Genomic DNA, 25733 nt, shown 5'->3' on the forward strand with positions numbered 1-25733 from the left:
AAGGGCAATGGTTGAAATTAATAGTAAAAACTAGACTTGGGCATTAACAGTTTATTATCCATATTAACCCACTGTCCCTTATCATACATAATTGAAGAGTGGCTCCATTCGTACCAGAAACACACAGATTTCTGATTCCCAAGAGTTTTAGTCTGTGAACAGGGAAGCTCAGGAAGAAGGCCTGGTGGTTAAGACAGAGCTGAGCTTCTGTATTGGCGGAAGATGTTCACAGGTACCTTCAATTCAGTCTAAGAAGAGCATGCAGACATTTCTAATTTGAGAAATAATTAGCACAGCTCCTTATTTGAAGTATATAACCACAGCATTCATTCAATTATAAGTTAAACTGAAACATGTTTACCAGACTCTAACTGAAGGTGAAGTCAACAGGCCATAGTGGCCAGGAGTTAGGAGGTTCAAGTGAGATCTAATCGAGGCCTCATGACTATAGGCAACCAACAGGAACAAGCAAAGCCCTCCTTGGGCCAGGGAACCCTGGGAGTCCTTGGTGGTATCCAAACCATCCGTAGCAGACCTGGGTTTCCTCCAGCAGCAGCAGTCTCCACCACTTACTAATTAGTGTCATTGTTTTAATCACCATAACGAATGGTCCAATCCTATTCCTCTTCCAGCACATCAATGCACAAGACAGAAAGTTCAGTCAAAATCAAAAGCCACAAACACATTCATTTTACACATTTTTCAGGAACTGAGAAAGAAACTGGAGGTTTCTCCAAGCTGTGGTACCTAGAGGCTAACTGGAAAAACTGAAGGTAGCCACCCCTTGCAGACCTTCAAAACCGAGATGAAAAACACTTGCAAACTCACACACACACACACACATGCACTTGCCCTTAAAGGGAAAACAACAACAACAACAAAAACTGGCTAAGTGACTCCTAAAGACAAGATTCCAGAAACCCACAACTAACAACATACTCAATGAAGAGAAACTGAAACCCCTTCCTCTAAGATCAGGAACAAGATAAGGATGTCTGCTCTCACCACTTTTACTCAACATAGTATTGGAAGTGTTAGAGCAATCAGACAAGAAACAAAAGACATCTAAATGGATAAGGAAGAGGTAAAACAGTCACCAATGGCAGATGACATGATGCTACAGAAAACCCTAAAGACTCCACCAAAAAACTTAGAATAAATTTATTCAGTAAAGCTTCAGAGTACAAAATATACAGAAATCTGTTGTATTTCTATACACTAATAACAAAGTAGCAGAAAGAGAAATTAAGAAAACAGTTCCATTTATAATTGCACCAAAAAGAATAAATTACCTAGGAATAAACTTAACCAAGGAAGTCAAAGACCTGTACTCTGAAAACTATAAAATACTAGTGAAAGAAATCAAAGATAATAAAAATGGAAGGATATATTATGCTCAAAGAACGGAAAATTAATGTTAAATGTCCATATTACCTTAAAAAAATCTACAATTCAATATAATTCTTATCAAAATACAAAGAGCATTTTTCACAGAAGTGAAACAAATAATGCTAAAATTTGTATGGAACCTCAAATTACTCTGTAGAGCCAAAGCAATCTTGAGAGAGATGAAAAAAGATGGAGGTAGCACAATCCCAAATTTCAAGATATAACACAAAGCTAGAATAATCAAAATGGTATGGTCCTAGCACAAAAAGAGACACGTAGATCAATGGAACAGAATAGAGAGCCCAGAAAAAAAAAAAAAAAAAAAACACTTTTATGGTCAGTTAATCCATGACAAAGGAGGCAAGATTATACAGTGGGGAAAAGACAAACTCTTCAATAAATGGTGCTGGGAAAATGGACAGCCACACACAGAAAAATGAAACTAGACCACTTTCTTATACCATACACAAAAATAAACTCAAAATAAACGCCTAACTGTGAAACTGAAACTAATAAAGTCCTAAAAGAAAACAAAGGCCATAATCTCTTGGACATTTGCCCAAATACTGTGTTAGCAACATTTTTCTAGATATATCTCCTTAGGCAAGGGAAACTAAAGCAACAATAAATTACTGTGACTACACCAAAATAAAAGGCTTTTGTGCAGCAAAAGAAACCATAAGGGGGTCTAGGCAGCTCAGCTGGTTAAGCGTGTGCCTTAGGCTCAGGTCATGATCCCAAAGTCCCTGGATTGAGTCCTGCATCAGGCTCCCTGCTCAGCAGGGAGTCTGCTTCTCCCTCTACCCTTCATCGCACTCCTGTTCTCTCTCTCTCTCACTCTTTCTCAAATAAATAAATAAAATCTCTTTAAAAAAAGAAGAAGAACCCATCAGAAAAGTGAAAAGGCAACCTACTGAATGGGAAAAGATATATTTGCAAATGAGATCTCTGAAAAGGAGTTAGTTAGTATCCAGTATTATATAAAACTTACACAATTCAACACCAAAACAAAATAATGTGATTTAAAAATGGGCAGAGGATTGAATAGACATTTTTCCCAAGACATCCAGATGGCTAACAGACATATGAAAAAATGCTCAACATCACTGATCAGCAAGGAAATATAAGTCAAAAATATAAGGAGATGACTGTCAGAATAGCCACTGTAAGAATCTGGAGCCCAGCAGAAAATAGGTTTCTGAGAAGCAAGGGGAAGGAGTAGTAAGTTACAGAGGAAAAAACAGTAGCTTTACAAAATAAACTAGCATGCTTATAATGAATTCTTCACCCCTCCCCAAACACACCGAAGACCTAAAAGCAGAGGACATTGCTTACACCAAGGAGTCACAACGTTGGGGAGAGAAGCAGGACCAAGAGTCAAGGTGGAAGACCTTCTAAGATATCCAACTGACCAGAGAATAAGAAAGGCCAGAAGCCTCTTGACAGACTTAGAATACTACTGAATAGAAAATACTTTTTAAATACAAAATATCTTATGAAATAATCAATAACATAAAAATTATAAAATATGACTGTAAGACTGAGTAAGCAGCTATACAATAATCCCCTTCCTATTCAACTCATTCTGACAACTTTGGAGACCATCTAGGATATGACATATTGGTACCACAAAGGGGAAAGGAAAAAAAAAAAAAGGTAGGGGAGAGAAATCTGCAATAATAAGAAATAGCTTTAATAAGTTTAGCAATGTACACAATATAATTACACAATTACACACATCTTTTTTTTTTTTTTTCTTAGAGAGCAAGATAGAGCATGTATTCAACCAAAGGGGGTGGGGGGAGGACAGAGAAAGAGAGAGAAAGATAATCTTAAGGAGACAGAGCACAATGCAGGGCTCAATTCTAGGACACGGAGATCATAACCGGAGAAGAAATCAAGAGTTGGACACTTAACCAACTGAGTCACCCAGGCGCCCCTGATAACACACATCTAAACTATGTCTATTGACATAAGAATCATCTAGAAAACAAATATTTATGTCCTACAAAAATATCTGTGACACCTTGGTTTTTCAAATTTTTGATGCTGAGATGGTAAGGAGGGATGATATCAGATATCAGATCAGATCAGATTGTTACTCTGTAAGAACTAAACAAAGGACAGAAAGATGATGTTCGTCACAGGTGAGTAAGTGGGTATTGATAAGAGTAATCTGAAAGCAATCCATTCTCCATATACATTCGTTTCTAAGATATTTTAAATATATGGAAATAAAAGTACACCAATCGATGCTGGTAACACCAATGCACCCAACACAACAGTGTTAACTGATAACAATTTAAATTAAATTTCAGAACCTAAGACATGAAATACCAGAGACACAGCTAAAGCCCAACTACCCTAAGCCATCCCTTGCTCCTCCTTCCCTCCCCAGGAGTGAGCCTGGTCCTGAGTTACGACCAGGACATGCTCAGTAATGTTGTGAATCACATACAGTATAACTCCATATAGCTTAATCTCCTTGTTTTGTTTCTAAAGAGAACTTCTGACCTTTATAGGAATATTCTAGGTAAATATAAGGTGTTCTTTACCACTTGTTCTCAAGTAGACTTCTATATTGTAATGAAATCTATGATGGATAAACTCTGAAAGATCAGCAAGGAAATATAAGTCAAAAATATAAGGAGATGACTGTCAGAATAGCCACTGTAAGAATCTGGAGCCCAGCAGAAAATAGGTTTCTGAGAAGCAAGGGGAAGGAGTAGTAAGTTGATTTTTTGATTTCCAGGTTATCTAAAAGCAGGTTATTTCCAATCTAGAGTCCCAATTATAGCAAGGAAAGTCAAATTTTTAACACTCCTCACCAAATATTTATTAAATGTCTATGTTCAGGGCTTGAAAAAAGAATTTACTACTCAAAGAGGGATCACCAGGCTAGCAGCATCAGCATCACACCCAACTCCTGGCCTCCGGAATCTGAGTCTTTCCGTTAGCATGATCTCCAGACGACATGCCTGCACATTGAAGTCTAGAATGGTTTAAAGAATTCAGAAAGGTGACAACATAGACCAAGGCTGAACCAAATCAACCATCATTCTGCCAAACTCATCTTCTTCCTATCAGACAATATGGCTTTCAGGAGTTCTGTCTGCAAAGTCCACACATCAGTCTCATTAGACTGGTGGCTCTCGACCACCGCAGACCAGGCCTCCTAGAAGACACTTGGCAATGTCCAGAAACATTTTTGTCATAACCCGGGGGGACAGGTGCTACTGGCATCTAGTAGATAGAACCCAGGGATGCTGCTAAACGTCCTACAGTGCAGAAGGCAGTCCTCCACAACAAATAATTAGCTGGCCCAAAATATCAACAGTGCAAAGGTTTAAAAAAAAAAAAACAACTAAAACTAAAACTGAAACTCTTCCTTGATTTCCTGACTAAAATAATCAGTCAACTCCAGTAATTTAATGAACTGATTTGAGCATCCACATCCCATGAGGTAAAAAATAAACCAGTAACTATGAACAACTTCACATCCAACACTTTGAAGAGTGTAAGGTTCCCACAGGACCTCATACCAGGGGCACCTGGGTGGCTCAGTCAGTTAAACATCTGCCTTCAGCTCAGGTCGTGATCCCAGAGTCCTGGAACAGAGCCTCACATCAGGCTCCACGCTCAGCAGGGAGCCTGCTTTTCCCTCTCCCGCTGCCCCTCCCCACAGCTCGTACTCTCACTTGCTTAAATAAATAGAATCTTAAAAAAGAGAGAGAGTTCATACAAAATCAATAATCATCAACATTGACAACCAAGACCAATACAGTAAAACAACAAAGGTACATGTTGTAATATTTCATAATTATACAACCTAAATTCTAAAAATGCATTGCTATCACATATCCTTGTGTAATAAAAACATTCCAGTATTCACTTAATTTTTCATTTTTCTCCTACCATACAGGATCATTAGTGAAGAAACACTATGGCCACTTCAAGATGACAAGCCCACACTGGACTAAATTGTTTCATTGAAACAAAACCTTCTATCAAAAAAAGAAAAAAATTAAGGTAACTGAAAAGACTGTCCATATTACCAAGAGCTTTATTAATTTTATGAAATTTCTTCTCCAGAGAAAGTAGAATTATGGCACTAAGAATGGTGGAAGAAGATGGTCCATATGTAAGAAAGAGAGAGGTCAGTGTGTATAGTTACACAAAAGATGAGTGATGAGCCTCAGGCTGACGAAGCATGTTTTTATTAAGGTGAATGTTTCTGGAGTGACCAATGCTTTGTATGGCCTGAATTGACTAAATTCTGCCTACTAAAGAGAGCACCCAGAAGTTATATGTAATTCTCTACACTTTGAAATACTTAAAGTGCCACAATCCTCAGACCTTATATCATGCTAAGGAACAAGGGCACTCACTTTAAATTAGAATAAATCTGTGGCACTAAGCCACAGTTCTAGCTGTGCAGAAAGATTGAGAGAAAGCAATACATGGGCTCCTTTGAGACTTTAATAGCTATCTTTTGGTCTCATAAATCCCATTTCGCCACGTTCTTTAATTATGTTACCAAAGACCCAAGTGACAGAAGAAACTAAAATATTTCATTCCATTTCATTGTCCTTTACCCGGATTTGTGGGACAAGGAAGTCCCCCACCTAGGAGAAGCTAAAGACATACTCTTAAGTGTTCCTTTTTTAGAAGTTCTGCCCCATACAGAAATCTTTCTTCAACACAGTCTCAAGAATTTGGGTAGCACTGTTTACTTTCCTGAAGCTTTCACTACAGAAATTTGAGATGAACTCCGAAGTAACTACATGGGCAGGTCTGGCTGGACCTCCACAAACTGCCTCACCAGATCCTTTCCCGCTTTTTCTTCCTTTGCCTGTCTCTAGACATCTTTAACAGGATGGGACAAGCTGCTTAGAAAGAGTGAACCAACCAAGAGCCAGGAACAGAAAAGGAAGGGTAGTTGGATCACATGAAGACAGTCTTTGTTTTCTTTCTGATTCACTTGGTTCTTATTTTTGTATCAGTGTATAAAACCAGCATCAATATGTGACTATATCCTCCACTTATGAAATGATTTGAAGTTTTAGTTAGGACCCTTCATCAGGACATTGAGTCATCTGTACATTAAAGATAAGGAGAGACTGGGCAGATGTTACAAGGTCCAAGTGACACAAACAGGTCTCTGTCATGATCTTGTCCAGCTTTCCATCCAATACATATTCCTGCTTTTTGGTCTCAATATATAATTGTCCTCACTTCCTGTAGATGCCTCAAGATAGCTTTGTTTTCACACATCTCTCAATTTATCACTGTATAAAAGGCTGCCACGCTCTGAGACACTAAGACCAAGTACAGTAAAACATGAATTAGAGGACACAATGCCCTACCACAAACACCAATGCTCAAGAAAAGAAATATTTAACAGTTTAAAATTTACTACCAGAATTGTCTTGGGCTTACTTTCAGCTCATTCCTCATGTGGAGTGTCCCTTTGTCTCTGCTGTGCCTAACCAAATAACAACACAAGCAACAGTGATACCCTACTCTTTTCCCCAATCAGCATGTATCAAACCTTTCTATCCTAAAACAGCGACTCTTACCTGTGATTGCTTCAAAACAGCAAGAAAGAGTTTGAGGGGAAAAGCCCAACCAAGCCTTTAGTATTCACTACATTTCAGAAGGCTCTTCTGCTCTAGAAGTTCACCTGGATCAGTCGTGCCCCTCCATCAACCTCAAAGAGAGGAGGGGAGCTAGGAGGCAATAATGTACATCACAAGAGCATCTGTGCTCAGATTCTCAAAACTTTCAGGATTCTGAGAACACAGTTCTGGACCCATGCCATCAGGCCATCAGGAGAGAAAACCAATTATTTAGTAGATACACTCTTTGCCATAGTAGACATTTAAAAACAGAAAATGTAGCCCTTTTCTTACTATCTAAAATTTGGAACAGGTTACAGAAAACCTACAGAGAAGCAAATGACTACATACTATTATGATCACAGCCAAGTGTGCAAGAAGTAAAATTCCCTTCCAAAGGAAGTGCAAGGAATGGTAAAATCAAATGGCTAAGAATATTTCCACTTTTGCCGTATGGTATGCATGAAGAAGAGTACACAGAACCAATGTATTCTTGTGTAAGAAATAGCACACCAAGGGGCACCTGGGTGGCTCAGTGGGTTGAGCCTCTGCCTTCGGCTCAGGTCATGATCTCGGGGTACTGGGATCGGGCCCCGCATCAGGCTCCCTGCTCAGCGGGAAGCCTGCTTCCCTTCCTCCCTCTCTCTGCCTGCCTCTCTGCCTACTTGTGATCTCTGTCTGTCAAATAAATAAATAAAATCTTAAAAAAAAAAAAAAGAAAAGAAATAGCACACCAAGTTCGCACATATGATTGTTTTATTTGGAATGTGAATGAATTTCATACCCACATTTCCAAACTTAACTTTCTCACACATCCCTCATTTTACTAACATAGGCACTCACTCACTGTGTTATAAAACACTGTGCTTGGCACCAGGAATACAAAGATAAACAAGATATATTCTCTGATCTCAAAAGAACCACTATCCTCTACAATCATTCTTTCCCATGATTCCTGGCTACCTATAAATTTCTTAAGAGCAAGGATTCATGTCTTGAATTCCCAGATTGCCTGTCCTTTTATTACACAAATATTTTAACTATCTTATGTCCTAAATATAATGCTAGAAATACAATGGTTAAAAATGACATGATCTCTCTATGAAAGGGCTTACCACAGAAGGAAAAAAAAAATGGAAGGGGAAATAAGCTTTGAGACAAAGAGAAAGGCACAGAACCAGGAGCACATTTACAAAAGGACCTCACACCCAAACAACTAAAAGGTAGGAGAGTCAGGTTTTCAAAAGGAAATGACACCCAACTTGAACCTCAAGAATGAAGGGAAGTTAATGAGCAAGAAGGTAGCAAAAAGGGTTTCCAATGAACGAAAGTTTGTGTAGAGGTCCAAGGAGAGAGAAATCATGGAACCTACAAAGAGGTAGATGGGTTCAGGAACTCATTACTGAGGATGCAAGAAGCAGGGATCAGACCAAGAAGGGACATTGGCAGGTTGGCATTCAAGAGTTAGAACTATATCCTGAGGCCAAAGAATGACACTGGAGGGTTTTAAGCAAGATGTGGACATTTCATAAAAGATGGATGCTGAACATTTGCTTTGATGAATCAAATAATCTTTCAAAGAAGTTCTAATCTTTCTTGGGCTCTAAAACAATACATCTGACACCAGAGAAGAATATATAGGATTCCCTAACAAAAGAAGGTTTTGAGTTAATACTTAGGACAGTGTTGGCCAATAAAAATACAATGCAAACTTTAAATTTTCTAGTAGCCATATTCTTAAAAAAAGTAAAATTACATGAATAAAATCTTTTAAAAAATAGTAAAAAACTGAGATATTTTACTTTTCTGAGTGGGGGGGTACTAAGTCTGTGAAGTTCAGTGGGCATTTTATAGTTACATCACATCTCAATCTGGACGGGTCACATTATGTGCTCTATAACCACAAATGGCTAGTGGCTACCATGTTAGAGCAAATCGAGAATATTTCACAATTTTCTGGAATTTTTAAGGTACATTTGTCATCTGTATTCCTTTTCTACTTTATAAGAATAACATAAATCAGTTTTTCAATGGAAAAAATAACACAGAAAAACTCCATTTTGGAAGATACTCATAATCCCATACTCACAATACCAGCTACATTTGGATGTATATATATATTTTAAAGATTTTATTTATTTGACAGACAGAGGTCACAAGTAGGCAGAGAGGCAGGCAGAGAGAGGTGGGAAGGCAGGCTCCCCACTGAGCAGAGAGCCTGATGTGGGGCTCGATCCCAGGACCCTGGGATCAAGATCCGAGCTGAAGGCAGAGGCTGTAACCCACTGAGCCACCAGGCGCCCCTGGATGTATATGTTTATAGGATACTATCCTATGTCCAAAATGTATGTAAGATAGGTTTTTAAAAAGTTAAGGTCTGTCAATAGCCCTTAAACTTAACATATTAAACAGACTTCTGGATAAAATGTTTTTTTTTAGTTTTGTTACTTTTTGAGACTACATTCAAATGAGTACTTCTGGGGCACCTCCGTAGCTCAGTCAGTTAAACATCTGCCTATCTGCCTTCAGCTCAGATCATGACCTCAAGGTCCTGGGATGGAGTCCTGCATCGGGCTCCCTCCCTCTTCCTCTGGGCCTCCCCCTCCTGCTTGTGCTCTCTATCTCTCGCTCTAATAAATAAGTAAAATATATAATAAATAAATAAATAAATAAATGAGTACTTTCTAGAACTTGGGAGTCTTAAAAGGAACTGTTACCATTTTAGGAAAACGTTGATACCATTACCTACAGCTCTCAGAATGTCCTGCTTCTCCCATTTCTCTTTCCTGTCATCTGTCTACTCTATTCTTCCCTTTTCAAAAGGAAGGAAGAGATGAAGGGAGGGAGGGGGGCCGAGAGGAGTGGGTGTCTAACTAATATGGAGCAAACACTTAATTTCAAGAACGTGACAAGTATATCCACTTGTCTTTGTTCGATTATTCAACAAATTATTTATTAGACGCTGTAAGTGCCCTTTGAGTGACTGCCTGACATTGCTTCCCAGGCCTCACCTCCAGAAATTACACAATGATCAATTCCACCGCCACACAGCCTCCAGAGGAGTCCTGCTCCCGGAATATCCTCATCACTCAGCAGATCATTCCTGTGCTGTACTTTGTGGTCTTCATCGTGGGGACCCTGCTCAATGGTGTATCTGGATGGATATTCTTCTACGTGGCCAGCTCCAAGAGTTTCATCATCTATCTCAAGAACATTGTCGTTGCTGACTTTCTGATGAGCCTGACCTTCCCCTTCAAGATTCTTGCTGATTCGGGACTCGGTCCGTGGCAGATCAATGTGTTTGTGTGCAGGGTGTCTGCTGTGCTCTTCTATGTCAACATGTACGTCAGCATCGTGTTCTTTGGGCTCATCAGCTTCGACAGATACTATAAAATTGTAAAGCCTCTTTTGACTTCTTTCATCCATTCAGTAAATTACAGCAAACTCCTGTCAGTGGTGGTCTGGATGCTCATGCTCCTTCTGGCTGTCCCCAACATTATCCTGACCAACCAGAATGCCACTAGTGGGAAGGTGATGCATATAAAATGTGTGAAACTTAAAAATGAACTGGGACTTAAGTGGCACAAAGCATCAAACTACATCTTTGTGGGCATCTTCTGGATTGTGTTTTTTCTGTTGATCATTTTCTATACTGCCATCACGAGGAAAATCTTCAAGTCTCACCTTAAGTCCAGAAGGAATTCCATTTCAGTCAAGAAGAAATCTAGCCGCAATATATTCAGTATCATGTTCGTGTTTTTTGTCTGTTTTGTACCTTACCACATTGCCAGAATCCCCTACACACAGAGCCAGACAGAAGCTCATTACAGCTGCCAGTCAAAAGAAATTTTGCTCTATGTAAAAGAATTCACTCTGCTACTATCGGCTGCAAATGTATGCCTAGATCCTATTATTTATTTCTTTCTATGCCAGCCATTTAGAGAAATATTATGTAAGAAAATGCACATCCCATTAAAAGCTCAGCATGACTCAGAAACTTCCAGAACCAAAAGAGGAAATACAACGCATGAAAGCACAGACACTTTGTGAATTCCCACCTCCTTTCAAATAAAATCCATGTACACATATTGCAATCTTCAGTTACATAAGACTAAATAAGAAACATGTCCATGCTGTGGGGCGCCTGGGTGGCTCAGTGGGTTAAAGCCTCTGCCGTCGGCTCAGGTCATGATCACAGGGTCCTGGGATCAAGCCCCACATCAGGCTCCCTGCTCAGCAGGGAGCCTGCTTCCCTTCCTTCCCCTCTCTCTGCCCGCCTCTCCTCCGCCTACTTGTGATCTCTCTCTGTCTAAATAAATAAAATCTATTAAAAAAAAAACCCAATGTCCATGCTAATAAGTATCATCTCTAGGCATTACAATCCAATTTAGTATAATAAAAAAAAGAAAATACACGTTTCCCTGCTTTTTTATAACATCAGAGAAAAAAGTAATACATGCGTTACTCCACTTTATTCCATCGAAACAGAAGATTTAAATCACTAGCCTGGGTCAGTTAATGTAGAAATTAGAATAGCATAAAGAAAATAGGAAGCTATCAAGACAATTCACTGGGGCATCTTCCTTCTCTAAATACAAGGATTAAGTTATGTGATTCTTTTCAACAGGGTCACTAAAGATCAACTTAAAAGCAAGCACAGTTTGATAAAGAACTAGGGACATGTTTGTAGTGAAAAAGTCAAGTGTTTTCTGATTTGAAGACAAGCAGACCAAGAAAATCACTTAAGAAATCCCCTACTGATTTATCTATCTCATGGCATTTCAAAGGAAAGTTGATATAAATTCTCTTCTTTGCAGGAAAAAAAAAAGTAATTTTTCTGGTAGCATTCTGAGAATAAAATAAGATACATTTTAAATGTGTTTTATCTGAAGACTTATTAAGCCACTACATGAGCCTGGAACTCTAATGTTAAAATACTTCTAGGTGGACTCTATTGAAGGAAGCTGGATATTGGTAAGTGTTGCCAGCAACTTCCCCTGTTCAATGGTATAGGGAAAAAATACGTTGACTGGGACAAAGGCACACACATACATACATAGTGTGTACATATATATACCTAGGGGTAGGAGAAGCAGTTTTCTTAGAAAGCAACTGGAAAATCTAAAACGAAAATCTAAGATTTATAATTATGAGCGAAAAAATACACATAAAATGAAAATTTATATGTCACATTGTTTTTGAAAAAGCATTTGAATTTAAAGTGTGCAGATATGGGATATGGTTACGAGCTTGTAAGTTATCAAAACTAAATTATTTTTCTGCTATTAACTGGCTAAAAGATATCCAGACCATCTTCCAAATGTTCTTCACAAACATTTTTTAAGTCAAGTGCATATACTTTTTTCCCCTTGCTGTAATAATAAAGTGAGTATTTTCAATAGCATTTGGTTTTTCTTTTTAAAAAATCAAGGGAGACGGGGCACCTGGGTGTCTCAGTCGGTTAGGTCTCTGCCTTTGACTCAGGTCATGATCCCAGGGTCCTGAGATCAAGTCCCACATCTAGTTCCCTGCTCAGTGGGGAGTCTGCTTCTCCCTCTCCACCTGCCCCCCCTCCTACCTGTGCTTTCTCTCTTTCTCTCAAATACATAAATAAAATCTTTAAAAAAAAAAAAAAACTTAAAAAATTACGGTAGGAAAAAATAATGCCAATTTTCTTCATAGTCATGATATGGGTGGTTTCTTTAATACCCTAATTATGCATAAAGGAAGGAAGACAGTTACCTAGAATAGTCAGAATTTTTATTTGCCACAGACTTTCCAAAACAACTATTTCATATGCTCTGGGACCTCAATAGATTTTAAGAAAAACTCAGAAAATACACCTCACATTAAAGAAGAGCTAGGAAGGTATTTACTCTGTGTCCACATTCCATCCTCATAAAAACTCCCTGCTCCCAAATGTGGGTCAAATATCCTCTCTCAAAAAGAAACAAATCACCAACCTATGACAAACATGCTTGGCAAAACTAAGCTTGCCGTTTATGTTTGGCTAACTACATCTGCAAAAGAAACTGGCTGTGCTTACTCTTCACAGTTCCCACTGGCCAGGGCAAATGAATCAACACTGGTGTTTCACATGCGTCCCCCCAACCCCACACACAGACACTGGGCCACAGGAGAAAATGAAAGTAAAAAAGAAAAGGAGGAGCACCAGATAATGTCTTTGTTTACCACTGTGCTAAAGCAGATGGGTAATGTGGACATCAAGGTTTTTCAGGAAACAACACGCAATCCAGGTAAGAATACTGTAAAGCAACCATTGATTAACAGTTACGAGAAATAGAGTAGAGCGATGGCAACAGTGGATCAATCCAGAAACTTCCCTGAGGTTACCAGTACTTTTTTTTTTTTTTTAAATTATGTTACGGAGTAATTTCTGTAGCTAGTTTATAATACAGTTTTATAATATATATTTTCCTCTAAGAAAGTAAATTAACACAATCATATTGGAGAAACAGTTAAAGTATTTTTAAAAAGTGACATATGGGAAAGGAAAGCCACATGTTGTTAAAGTGGTTCTTCCGTGGGGATGTCCTGTCATGAGAAGATAATTTGCATGCCACTGATATCTTGCAGAGAACTGGTGAGCAAAAGGTAGTAATAGCTTTGTACTGTTGAAGACCACACCATACCAGTTCTCTCCCAACCCCTCCCCACACAAACCTCACAGTGCGGTTTACCCAAAAGGAAATCTCGTATCACTCTGGGAGGATGGTCTGATGTCACAGTTATTTTTTGTATTAATAAAGATACTTCTTCTTCTTGTCCAGAGTCAAAGGACATAAATAGCAGCAATGGGTTTAAGGACAGAATAGAGACCTAATGGCAAATATTTTATTAACATCATCAAGTAGAAACAAAACTTGTATGAGGGTGTTTTCTAGAATTTCTGGGTTAATCTTCCAGAGGAAGTCAATGTATCAGAATTGTTTAATTTGTAGGTGACCAAAATATACAACTTAAACTGGATTTCTGCAATAAAAAGAGATATACTGGCTAACAGACCTAAATGTCCCAAGTTGTCATTATGGCTTATTTAAGGGCTGATTGGGGGCCTCAGCTGATGTAACAAAAGCTGGTTTATACCATTTTTGCAGCCACCTTCCACAGTATTAGGAACTCAAAAAAAGCTGTGGGCTCTTTTTTCGTGGTAGCAAAACGAAAGAAGCATTTCTAGACCTTAAATCTTCACAGTCAGTCCTCCAGAGAATTTCTTCAGAAACCTGGAACTTGGCTTTCATTGGATCATACCAGCTTATTTTCCATCCCAATCTGTGGCCAGTGGAATCTGACATGCTGGTTGTCAGTTATGGCCTGACCCTGATATGAGAAGCAGAGTGAGCACTGTGATAGGCCTATGGACAAGAACCGCAGAAAGTGGGTTTCTCAAAGGAGAAGTCTTGTTTTTACTGCTGAGAAAATAGAGTCCAGAGGCTGCGGAGATAACGAACAGATGAGCACCCCTAGCAGGAGGCAGCCTTTTGTAAACAACCACTGTCAGAGTCACATATCTCAGTGGGCAGCTTTCATGGGTAAACTTAGATGATTATGATGTTTGCTTCCTGATTCTTACCACAAAAGTTTTTTATTTAAAAAAAAACTTCAGGGGCGCCTGGGTGGCTCAGTGGGTTAAAGCCTCTGCCTTCGGCTCAGGTCATGATCCCAGGGTCATGGGATCGAGCCCCACGTCGGGCTCTCTGCTCGGCGGGGAGCCTGCTTCCTCCTCTCTCTCTGCCTGCCTCTCTGCCTACTTGTGATCTCTGTCTGTTAAATAAATAAATAAAATCTTTAAAAAAAAAAAAAAAGGAAAAAAAAATTAAAAAAAACTTCAGAATATTTTTGTATAGGTAGCTGACTCAATTACACATCAAAATGGAATCATGGTTCAGTTAAACTCTAAGAGTTCCTATTAATGGGGGATTTTTAGACATAGTCAAGAGCCATTTTCAAACACCTTTCTATTAGATTTCTGCAGTCCATAAGTTGTGAAACAGCTAGTGGCATACCATCTTCTACCTACAGATGTGTTTTCTTTTAATTACTGTCCCAACAAATAAAAGCATGGGGAAGCAACTGGCTCCAGCTAAGGGCCTGCTAGCCTCTCTTGGTGAGGCAAAAGCTCTCAACTCACTATCATTCCCAGCTTTCCTTGCTTTCTATTGTTTCTTACACACTGTGTATCAGGCCTTCTTTCCCAGCATAGGCATCTAAGTTTAGAAGCCGCCCTGGGCACCCTGAACACTCGAGGACTCGCATGACAGCTTTCTCTACGGTAGGACCTGGAATATGTTCCCTTTTAACCCGGGGCACTCCAAAGCAGTTTCAGGGTTGGCAGAAAACATAAAAAGCTAAGCCATTTTTATCTCTCCCACTGCAACAGAAGCTGGAGTACAAGCACGAAAAGAGTTATTATGAAAACAGGCCCGCTCTCAACAACAAAGTAGATGAGAAGTATTTTCATTGACAAAGACTACTTGCTGCTTTTTGAATGTGCTCATTGCATAAGTATGACTTCTCTCATGGTCACAGTTAAGATCTCTGTGATCTCATCATCTCAACCCACTTCCCAAACACTACCTTCAGTGCTTTGGGGACCTGAAATATAAGACTGTGGGCCCAGGGTCATCTTGTTCTATTTCCAACCTCCAGATGTCACCAGCACCGTTCCACATGGTGTCAGTATGTCAGGCGAAGCCCACAGCTGCACTACCTCCTGCTTCCCTCCCAGATCCCAGGTCACTGTGTAACTGTTAAATCTTCCTCCCAAGTGTATGACAAAGTTCTAAAGGTTTACTTTCCTATCATCCCATCTCCTGACATAAAAGGCCACTGAAATGTGGCTCTCATCTTCCCCATACAATACTTCACTCTACTTAATAATCCCTTTTCTAAACTAAAAGATTCTCTACATTTAACTAGGAGCTTTTTCAAGCTGTTAATTATTTACACTCTACTTTTTACACCATGGCTTTCTGAAGGAATACTGGCTCTCCCCGATATTTACTGACCAAAATGAGAAGTTAATTCTCATTTTGTTTGTAAATTAACCACCAATTTTAATTTTTAAAAAATTGCCACTATTAAAAAAATAATCGCAATGCCACGACCAAATGTGTTTTCCTATCTGGTTGATACTATGAAAGTAGTTAGGTAAATAAAAAGGAAAATGCTATTTTTTTAATAGGGAAACCAGGGCTTCCCTACCAATGCTATTTAAAATAAGTTTCTTAAGTGTTTAAAAAGTTACATTCAGAATGTCCTCATTATTGCACAGCAAAAAAAAAATCATCAACAAAACCAAAGGCAATCTACTGAATGGAAGATGATATTTGCAAATAATATATCCAAAAAGGAATTAGTATCCAAAATATATAAAGAGCCTATAAAACTCAACACTAGAAAACCAAATAATATGATCAAAAACCAGGGAGAGAACTGAATAGACCTTTTTCCCAAAGAAGTCCTATAAATGGCCAACAGACACACGCTCAACATCACTCATCATCAGGGAAATGCAAACCAAAACCACAGTAACATATCACCCTACACCGTCAGAATGGCTAGTGTCAAAAAGGCGAGATAGAACAAGTGCTAAAAGACATGGACAAAAAGGAACCCTCATACACTGTTGGTGGCCATGTTAACTGATATAGCCAAACTCTGGAAAACAGCGCGGAAGTTCCTTAAAAAATTAAAAATAGAGTGGTGCCTGCATGGCTCAGTCGGTTAAGCATCCAACTCCTCCTCTGACTCAGGTCATGAGCTCAGGGTCATGAGATTGAGTTCTAAGCAAGATCATCTTCCTCTAGCCCTTGCCCCCATGTGTGCACTCACACCCTCTCTCTCTCTCCAATAAATAAATTTTTTTTAAAAATTAAATATCGAAATACCGTATGATCCAGTAACTCCAGTACTAGACCCTTAAAGAAAATGAAAACAGTAATTTGAAAAGATATATGCGCCCTGGTTCTTGCAGCATTATTTACAATAACCAAGATACAGAAGCAACCCAAGTGTCCATCCACAGACAATGGATAAAGAAGTGGTGTCTATATATAATGGAATACTACTCACCCATAGAAAAGAATGAGATCTTGCCATTTGCAACAACATATATGGGCCGAAGTTAAGTGAAATAAGCCAGACAAAAAGACAAATACTGTATGACTTCACTTATATAGAGAATCCAAAAAACAAATACACAAACAAAAACAGAAGCAGAATGTCCTGGTTATGACGATAAAGCACTAAGGAATATCAGCTATCTAAAAGAGAAGGAATAAAATAAAAACAATCTAGGCTTTATCAAGTAATGAGGTAGCACTAAAAACAAAGTAATCCAATCCTCGAACTCACCTTTCTACCTATCCACCTGGATTCTCTCCTCAGACTTCCCTCGCCAGGACTGAAACCAAAATCTACTCCCCTCCCAGCCCAAAACCACAGCCCCATACTATACTTCTTCCACTGTTCCCAGTGCCCATCCCTTCCCATCTAAGGGTGGGAGCTCCTTATTGCTTCTCACTCAGAATGACCGCATCCTAATCATCCCCTATCCTGGTTTCTTGTCTTCTGCTTTCTCCCTAACCCTATGGAATCTAATGCCCTCAGACTTACCGAGTTCTAACAGTATCACTGCAGGTGCTACAAATTCCGTGCAACCCCCTCTACACCATAACCTACTAAACATAACAAAAATACCCTCTAGCATGGGAGCTAAGGAGGCAGCCTACAGTCAACAAACATTTGTTAGAACTTTCCTTAAGTACTTGATCAAAAAACAAGGACTCCCATGGCAAGGGGTTGGGAGAATGTCTCCAGAGAACCTTCGCCTGGAAGGTAACAACAGAGTTTGTAAAATGTATTCCGAACTTTGAAAACGTGTTATTCACAACTTCTTAAGGAAAGGACCACTACCACTCAAAGGGGAGAAAATGAACTTTGGTGACCAAAAAGAAACAAGATAACCATTCAAATTTCTTTCTTAGGGATTTCGCTTGTTAATTATTTCATATCCATCCATCAAATAGCACACAACTGAAAGGTAAAATGAACTGTATGGTTACCCAACAACACTGTACAGTCTTTAATAAAAAGAACAAAAGGACAGGCAAGGGGAATGAATATACTCAGTCATTCTTATAATCGAGTTCACATTCCAAGAATATGTAAAACCCTTTTGCCTTCAAAACACTTCTTGGTGAGTGCTGTGAAATGTGTAAGCCTAACGATTCACAGACCTGTACCCCTGGGGCAAATAATACATGTTAATAAAAATAATTAAAAAAAACACTTCCAACTTTTTACTCTCTGTTTCATTAAAAAGGGAAAGCCGAGAGAGTGTTTAAGTAACAGAATCAGCAACGTTTTAGAAGCTCTGTGTCTGTCTATGCCTCCCTTAAAAAGTGCTCTGGTCTAATCACATCTGTCACTCTGAGATTTGAAGCGGCCAATCTCATAAGAGTCAGGGGGAGAAAGTCTTTGGACTAATCCAAGTGGGCAAAGGGATTACACGCTTTAAAAAAATCTCTCAAAATGTAAACCGAAAGCACAGTGGCTCCCCAGAGAAGGCAGACAGACACACACACACACACACACACACCCCAGAGAAACATCTTGATCACCAGCATTTCTTAACCAAGGAACAGCCTCCTACCCAAAGATCATAAAAAAGCTTCAGGAGGCAAACTACTTTGTTCTCAACTCAGACTCCATGAGAGGAGTGGGCACAGTCGCATACCATTCCCACCGCTCAGCTGTACTGAAATTTAAACTAAGGGGGGCAACAGGCAGGGGGACGGGCTGGATGGATCTGCTGGCCTCCTTTGTAACCATTGTTTCCACCCCCAACACTTTCATTTTAAGAAGCATAATGAAGTACTAGGTCACTGGAGTCTAATGGAGCAGCTTTGGACAAGGCCTTAGTTTCCCCATCTGTAAAGAGCGGGCTTTCCTAACAAATCATGGATTTCCTTAAAAGAAAATAAGTTCTCAAACTGGTGTCTGACTGTGGCAGTGGTTACCTACTCCGATATTCATTTTCCCATTCCTATTAGCTCCAAAGGGCTATTATGCTATGTTTAAAAAACAAATTTTAAGAAAGTTAAACATTAAAAACGACACTTCTACTGAAATACAGTTTGGCATTTGTGTTCAGTAAAATCAAAAGCATGATTTGTGTGCCTGGAGAAGTTGACTACAGTAAGATTTTCTTTGTCAATTTGTGGGGCAATTTTGCTTTTTCAGGTTTTATTTAAAACAAGCAAAATATCCATTAAAGTAACTAGTACGTCATTTCTTTTAAAGTACCGCCATGACCAAGGTCAAGGAAAAATAACCTCACCTCACTTCTGCCCACTTGGGTTTCTAAAATACTGGGTTAGTGATGACTTGTAATTTCCCAGAACACTAACAAAATATACTCTGAGAACCATTTTTTCTTAATGAAAGAGATAAAGAAGTGACTTTGGGAAATTTCAAATGGAATTTGTGTTAAAAACAAAACAGGGATGGTAGCCCCAAAAAAGCATATTTCTACTCTGATTAAACTTCCACAAAATATCAGATAGCCTCAAGGTTATTCTCATAAGGAAGAACAAGGTTCAGTTTCACTATTAAAAGATTGGTTTCTCACCATTCCAAAAAGGAAATGGAACAGTGAGAACTAGGGTCCTTCAGCTCTTTTCTATCTGGCAATCCAGACACAAAAACGGTGGCCACAGATCTTTCAGAATAGTTGAATGTACTTCTCAGCTCTGTCTGGCTATACCCCCAAAGTCAACAGGGAAGTAAACAGATAGATATGCCTATCTAAAACAAGAAACAAAAAACTGCACTACCAAAAACTGCTCACTCCGGTTTTCCTGCATACCATGTTAGAACCATTCACCACTCCACTGGCAGCCAGCTCTGTCTCACCAAACTCTCTCCATGCCCCCACCTCTGTCCCCACTGCATGTGAACCATGAGCATCACTGCTCACTTACTTGACGATCTGCAAGGGTGTCTTTTCTGAAGTGTGTTTTTCACTGAGTCCCATCCAACAACAATGCACACAAATCTTCAAAGACGGAGCCTTTCCCAGCACTGTTATGATGAGAGTTAACATTGCTTCTTAACCAAAAACCAAGGACGAAGTTTAAGATTTGGGCTTTTTTGGTCTGATCTGTAAGTGCATATATATAAAGTCTTCTTTTGCAACATGGTGATGATAATAATAGCAGTAATAGTTATTATTCATACTCACTATTGTATTATTACTACATGAATTTGGGAGAACACCAGGATTCACGAAACAAATGGCTACTATCATCATAAGCATTCTTACCTACCCCCCACCCCCCACCAAAAGTTCCCTTAAACTCTCCCTAAATTCCCCTTGGCCTGACATCTCATTTAGTCTTTTGAGAGATTTTTCTTTTTAAAAATAATTACAAAGGGATTCATTTTGGATTCTGGAGAGGCTTTTTTTTTTTTGTTTTTAAATATCTGGAAAACTAAGAATTATTAGGAAAAAAGGAGAGAAAACCAAAGAACCTACCAAACCAATGAAGTAACATTAGAAATCAGGCCCTAACCAAGAAATGGTTTTGCACTTTCAAATCAACTTTGGACCAACAGACGTAGGACTCCAGAAAATACGGCTGAGACGTGAGCTCATATCCTCTTTTATAAAGGCTACACTTATACAAGAAAGATAACCTAACAAAGCCAGTCGATGACGTGGATGGGGTACAGTGACTTTTCATGAGGTCCTTCACCACGCTGAGCTCCATTCAGACACTCAGTAAACATGTGCTCACCACAGGCAGAATGATCATGTACCCAAACAATTTAAATACACAGGAGGGTTCCTTTACATACAATCTATTAATTACTAAATACCAGGCTCAATTCATTAAGCTATTTGGGCCAAACTGACAAATGGCCTACTCTTGAACTTAGAGAAACAGACCCAAAATATCCTTGAAAGAAAAGAATTACAACGATACCACAGCACACATAATATAACATTTTAAGTAAGTGTGCATACACTTAGAAAGATTTTTAAATCTGTGCTGAGATTTGTGCCAATTTATGTACCAAAACCATTAACAGTAATTATCTCTGTGCATGTAATTTTTCTTCTGTTGCTACTTCCAGATTTTTCCACAACAACAACAAAAAAGAATAAAGACAAAACATAAACTTTATCAGACTATGTTAAATCACATCTTTCTTTATTAATAGAGGACTCAGCAGAATCCACACTGCAACAATTGTTCTAATTATAACTTCGAAAAGCTGATAATATCAGGATGTATACTAAAGAAATTTTGCTTGAAGACCTACTATATTTAACACATAATCCCTTTCAAGGCACAAAAAGTGATGTTCTTTAAAATCATTATGATGGAAAACGTATCTTGGATGTTTAAAAAAAAATGCAAGGCATGACGATGGGACAACAAAAATCTTTCTCTAAAAGAATACACAAACACACAAAAGGAAGCACACACCAAATTGAACCTCTTAGGGAGAACTTTGATACAGTTAAACTATTCACAAACCACAGTTTCATCTACGTCAATATGCGACACTTTAAAACCACACGAAAAGGAAAGGAAATTTTTTGTACAGCCAGCCTTCGTGCAATGGAGTTGCCAGTGCTCTTGCTCAGGCCAGACGGCAAGCTCCTGCTTCTCTGAAGACACACAGCGAGCCCGCAGTGGCTCAGACAATATACCCCCAGGTAGGTGTTTTTAAGTACTTGATATATTCAAATGTCTTTCCATCTAAGGGGAAGCTATCACGCTCAGTGTTTAAGACAATTAAGTTGGAAAGGACACTGTGTGATAAGGCTGCCGTGTAAGAGGGTACCAATTATTAAATTCTAAATAGATTCTCACTATGAACTGCACTATAATTCTGTTCTATCTGATAACCTCATCCATTCCTCTCAAAAGAAAAAAAAAGAAGTTTAATTTATACAAGACTGAATATTTACTTATAGGCCAACATAACTATTCAGTAACTCAATCTTATTTTTTATAACAAAATGGATAAATGCCATGTTGTAAGTCTTTACGACAGAGCGCAACAGATCCTGAAATGACTTCCCCTCCATAAAAATTTTGATAGGTAATTTCAAGAACATTCTATTGTGACTTTCATTTAAAAAGAAAAATCTAATAAGTGTATTTATTCCCTAAGCAATGGGCACTCAATCCCAAACAAAGGAGACACTTGAATTTTTTTATTTTTGCTGTAGCACCTCAAATTTCCACAGGCTAAGTAATTGGTTAATGAAACATTTATCAAGCACTTGGTCTTCAGATTTCTGAGAGAGAACACAAAATGCTATTATAGTATAATCAACATACCAAAAATTTTAAATGAAGAGATTTGTTTTTCATCGCAATCTAGACTGAGGTTCACAAAAAGCGAGTGCAAGGTCCTACAGGAATCTCAAGCATCATCAGATAAATAGTTATGCTGTGATTATTTTTAAATAAATTATCCATAAGTGGTATATATGGCCAGTTCTAGCTATAGGGAATACTAATTATTAATTGATGAAAACAATTTTCTAATCCTCCTCTTTACTGTATATTCATCTATAAAATGAGACTTTATTGTATAATTGTATGAACAATAGGAGCACTTAAAAAAACACAGTACTATGTTAACTATTATAATGTAACATTAGAAATACAAGAGCAAGGGCACCTGGGTGGCTCAGTGGGTTAATCCTCTGCCTTCGGCTCAGGTCATGATCTCGGGGTCCTGGGATCGAGCCCCACATCGGGCTGTCTGCTCAGCAGGGAGCCTGTTTCCCCCCTCTCTCTCTGCCTGCCTCTCTGCCTACTTGTGATCTCTGTCAAATAAATAAATAAAATTTTTTTTAAAAGGGGGGGGGGGCGGAATACAAGAGCTTAAGCCAAAATTCTAGCATCTGGTAAAGGAACAATGAGCTAAGGTGGGTGATAGAGTTGAGGATCAATTTATTTCAACACTAGCTTTTGACCCAGAGAAGAAAAGGATGGTCAGAATGCCACGGTTCAAATAAATGGTTACTATCCAAAAAACAGAGTTCTAAGAAGTCAGTGAAGCCTGGAGTAGACTTCCAGACACAAAGAGCTTACTCCAGGCATTTTAAGATAGGAAGGATAAGGTCAGAAAGCCTAAAAATGATCAGCGGGGTCAGATTCCAGCCCATCACACAAGCTGGAAAAACCTTGCATAATATCAGAGTGCCAGACCCCAGTCTCCTCAACTGATCGGAGGCTTGGGCTAGACACTATCAATAAAGGTTCCCACCATCCTTAAAGTCCTGTAAGTCCCCAATTTTTATCATAGCCAGAGTACAAAGGCAGGAAGGAGCAGTTCACAGCAGAGGAGAGATACCACCAGTCTAGGGAACTGGGGTGAAGACAGTAGGCATGGCTTGAAGCAACCAGGTCATGGGAACTTTGCAAGCAAGGGAGGTTTAGATCTAAAAGGTAGAACCTGGATCTGGTTTTTAAATATATATATATACAGTAAAAGGAAACAAAAAAAAATACTTGAAGTCTGAACCTCTCTCATTAGTATTTAGGGGAAAAGTTAAAAACTAATATTTTCTTTTTGCTCTTTTATGTGAAAATTGCCTAGAATATAGTTTCTGCTGCATAGCAAGCACTTCGTAAGGCTGGCTGCTGTAACAACAGGTACTATCATCACCATCACCATGATTACTACTATTACTGAGACAAAGCTCTAGAGTGGTTTTGAACATAGCTTCTGAGGTCAGACTGTCTGAGTTGGAATCCTGGTTCTATAATTTAACAACTATATAACCTTGGGTGTTACTTAACCTCGTTGTTCCACACTTTTCTCATTTATAAAGTAGGGATAATGCCTACGTGATGGGAATGATGAAAGGTTAAATAAGCACATGTAGTACTTAGCACAGTGCCAGACACAAAGTACTCAATTATTTTCATTGAGTTTAGTGCAGAATGAATTATGCATGAACCCTGAAGTCCTACCTGGAGTTGGGAAAGAGGAAGAACAGTCACCCTTTTAAGTGACACTTTATATAAAGTTTCGTGTAGGTCTGCCTTAACAATCTGTTTATAGTGTTTCATCCCAAGGTGTGTATACAGTGGATCTTTAAGTAATCAGGAGAATTAAGAATGAGAAAGGCTTCAAAAGGTTTTGTTGTTGTTGTTTTACTTTTAAAGGGAGGTTTCAGAGAATCAGTTTATTTGGACTTCTTAGCCACTATAATTAAGATTTTCTTTTTTTTTTTTAATTTTACTTATTTTTGAGAGAGAGAAAGTGTGCGTGAACACAAGTGGGGCGGGCAGAGGAAGAAGCAGACTCCCTTGTTGAGGGGGGAGCCTAATGTGGGACTCGATCCCAGGGCCTTAAGATTAACCAGCTGAGCCACCCAGTCACCCAGATTCGCTGTTTTTAAGAAGTTGTGTGTCAGGTTTTTTTCTGCTAAAACACAAAATCTCCTGGTCTTTAAAAAAAGAGGAAAGTGTTTAATATGCATGAGGAGGGTGTACACCAAGAAGCAGCACCAGAAAGATATATCCGTGGCCCTAAGAGCATTAGTTTGGACCAGGCCAAAGAGAGGAACGAAAGCCCATTGGTTTACCTTACACTTATGTTCTAGATCTGGAGGGAAAATGACAAGATTCTGTCATTATCAGTGTCAATCACAATGGTTCTAAGAATATGTCTTATACTTTTGGGCTTAACTGCCTCAAAACCTACAGTGAAAGAAAAAAAGCATTATAGTTAGATGCTTCCATACAAATATAACTGAGCTTCTCTTTGAGAATTTTGTAACCAATGATCATATATTCTTGCTCTAAAAGGCTTTAAAATACATCTGTGGTCAAACTTCTCAAAAACACCGATACGAAACATCTATACAAGCACTGTTTACCAGAAACAGAAGACAAACCGCAGAGGTACTTTAAAATTATCCAGTAGCTGCGTTTGAAAAGGCAAAAAGAAACAGGAGAAATTAATTTTTATCATATATTTAACCTAACATCAGAAATATCATTTTAACATACGCTGAATACAAAAAATATGGAGATGTTTTACTAATTGTTCTATTTGAACAAAATAGTGCCACTTTGACTACTTGTATTGTTTTTTATAATATTTCCTTAAAAAATCTTTAAAACCTGGTGTGTATTTTGCATTTACAGCCCAGATCAATTTGGCTGTTGAAGTGCTGTCATTTCAAGCACTCAGTAGTCATAAGTGGCCACATACTGGACATCACAGGCCCAGGTCACTAGGGAATGGGAGTAAGGAAAAAGAAGGAATAAGCATCAATTCAAGCCAGATTCTAACCCTTCAACTCTTTTCGCTGAACAGAAAAATGAAACGCAATGATGATGAACATGTTCTGGCACTTGACATAGTGAAGGGCCTACTTTTAAAATAATTCCCTCTAAATTTCAGGATAATTTTCTGTCCCCCGTTATCGTCCCTCTCAGCCTAGGTTTCTCCAGCATGAGGAGCTCTTGTCAATCTATGAAAACAGCAAGCCAGGAAGCCTCACTGAAACCTCTTCAGGCTCAGCCACAACTAAACCATTTTGCCCTCATTTCCTCTCTGTCTGTTTCTCAGAATTTCAGTTCACTTATCTCCTCTGCAAACTAACTTCCAACCCAAGTGGTAACAAGAGTTATCAGAATGCAAAAGTATGATGTCAAA

At 38.7% G+C, this 25733-nt stretch overlaps 2 protein-coding genes across 3 annotated transcripts in view; one reads left to right on the top strand and one right to left on the bottom strand.

Moving 5' to 3' along the window:
* LOC111148940 (purinergic receptor P2Y14) overlaps positions 1-11172 on the top strand; it is a 53580-nt gene extending 42408 nt beyond the window's left edge. For both annotated transcript variants that reach the window (XM_022505777.1, XM_022505771.1), the window contains exons 2-3: positions 5312-5418; positions 10012-11172. In XM_022505777.1, coding sequence (XP_022361485.1) covers positions 10035-11057 — 1023 coding nt within the window. In that variant the 5' untranslated portion in view covers positions 5312-5418; positions 10012-10034 and the 3' untranslated portion in view covers positions 11058-11172. The remainder of the gene's footprint in view (positions 1-5311; positions 5419-10011) is intronic.
* Positions 1-25733, bottom strand: part of LOC111146123 (mediator complex subunit 12 like) — a 314971-nt gene that overhangs the window by 182442 nt on the left and 106796 nt on the right. The window lies entirely within an intron of this gene.

This window comes from Enhydra lutris, unplaced genomic scaffold, assembly GCF_002288905.1.
Source record: "Enhydra lutris kenyoni isolate GAN:26980312 unplaced genomic scaffold, ASM228890v2 scaffoldscaffold2, whole genome shotgun sequence".
Taxonomy (NCBI): domain Eukaryota; kingdom Metazoa; phylum Chordata; class Mammalia; order Carnivora; family Mustelidae; genus Enhydra; species Enhydra lutris.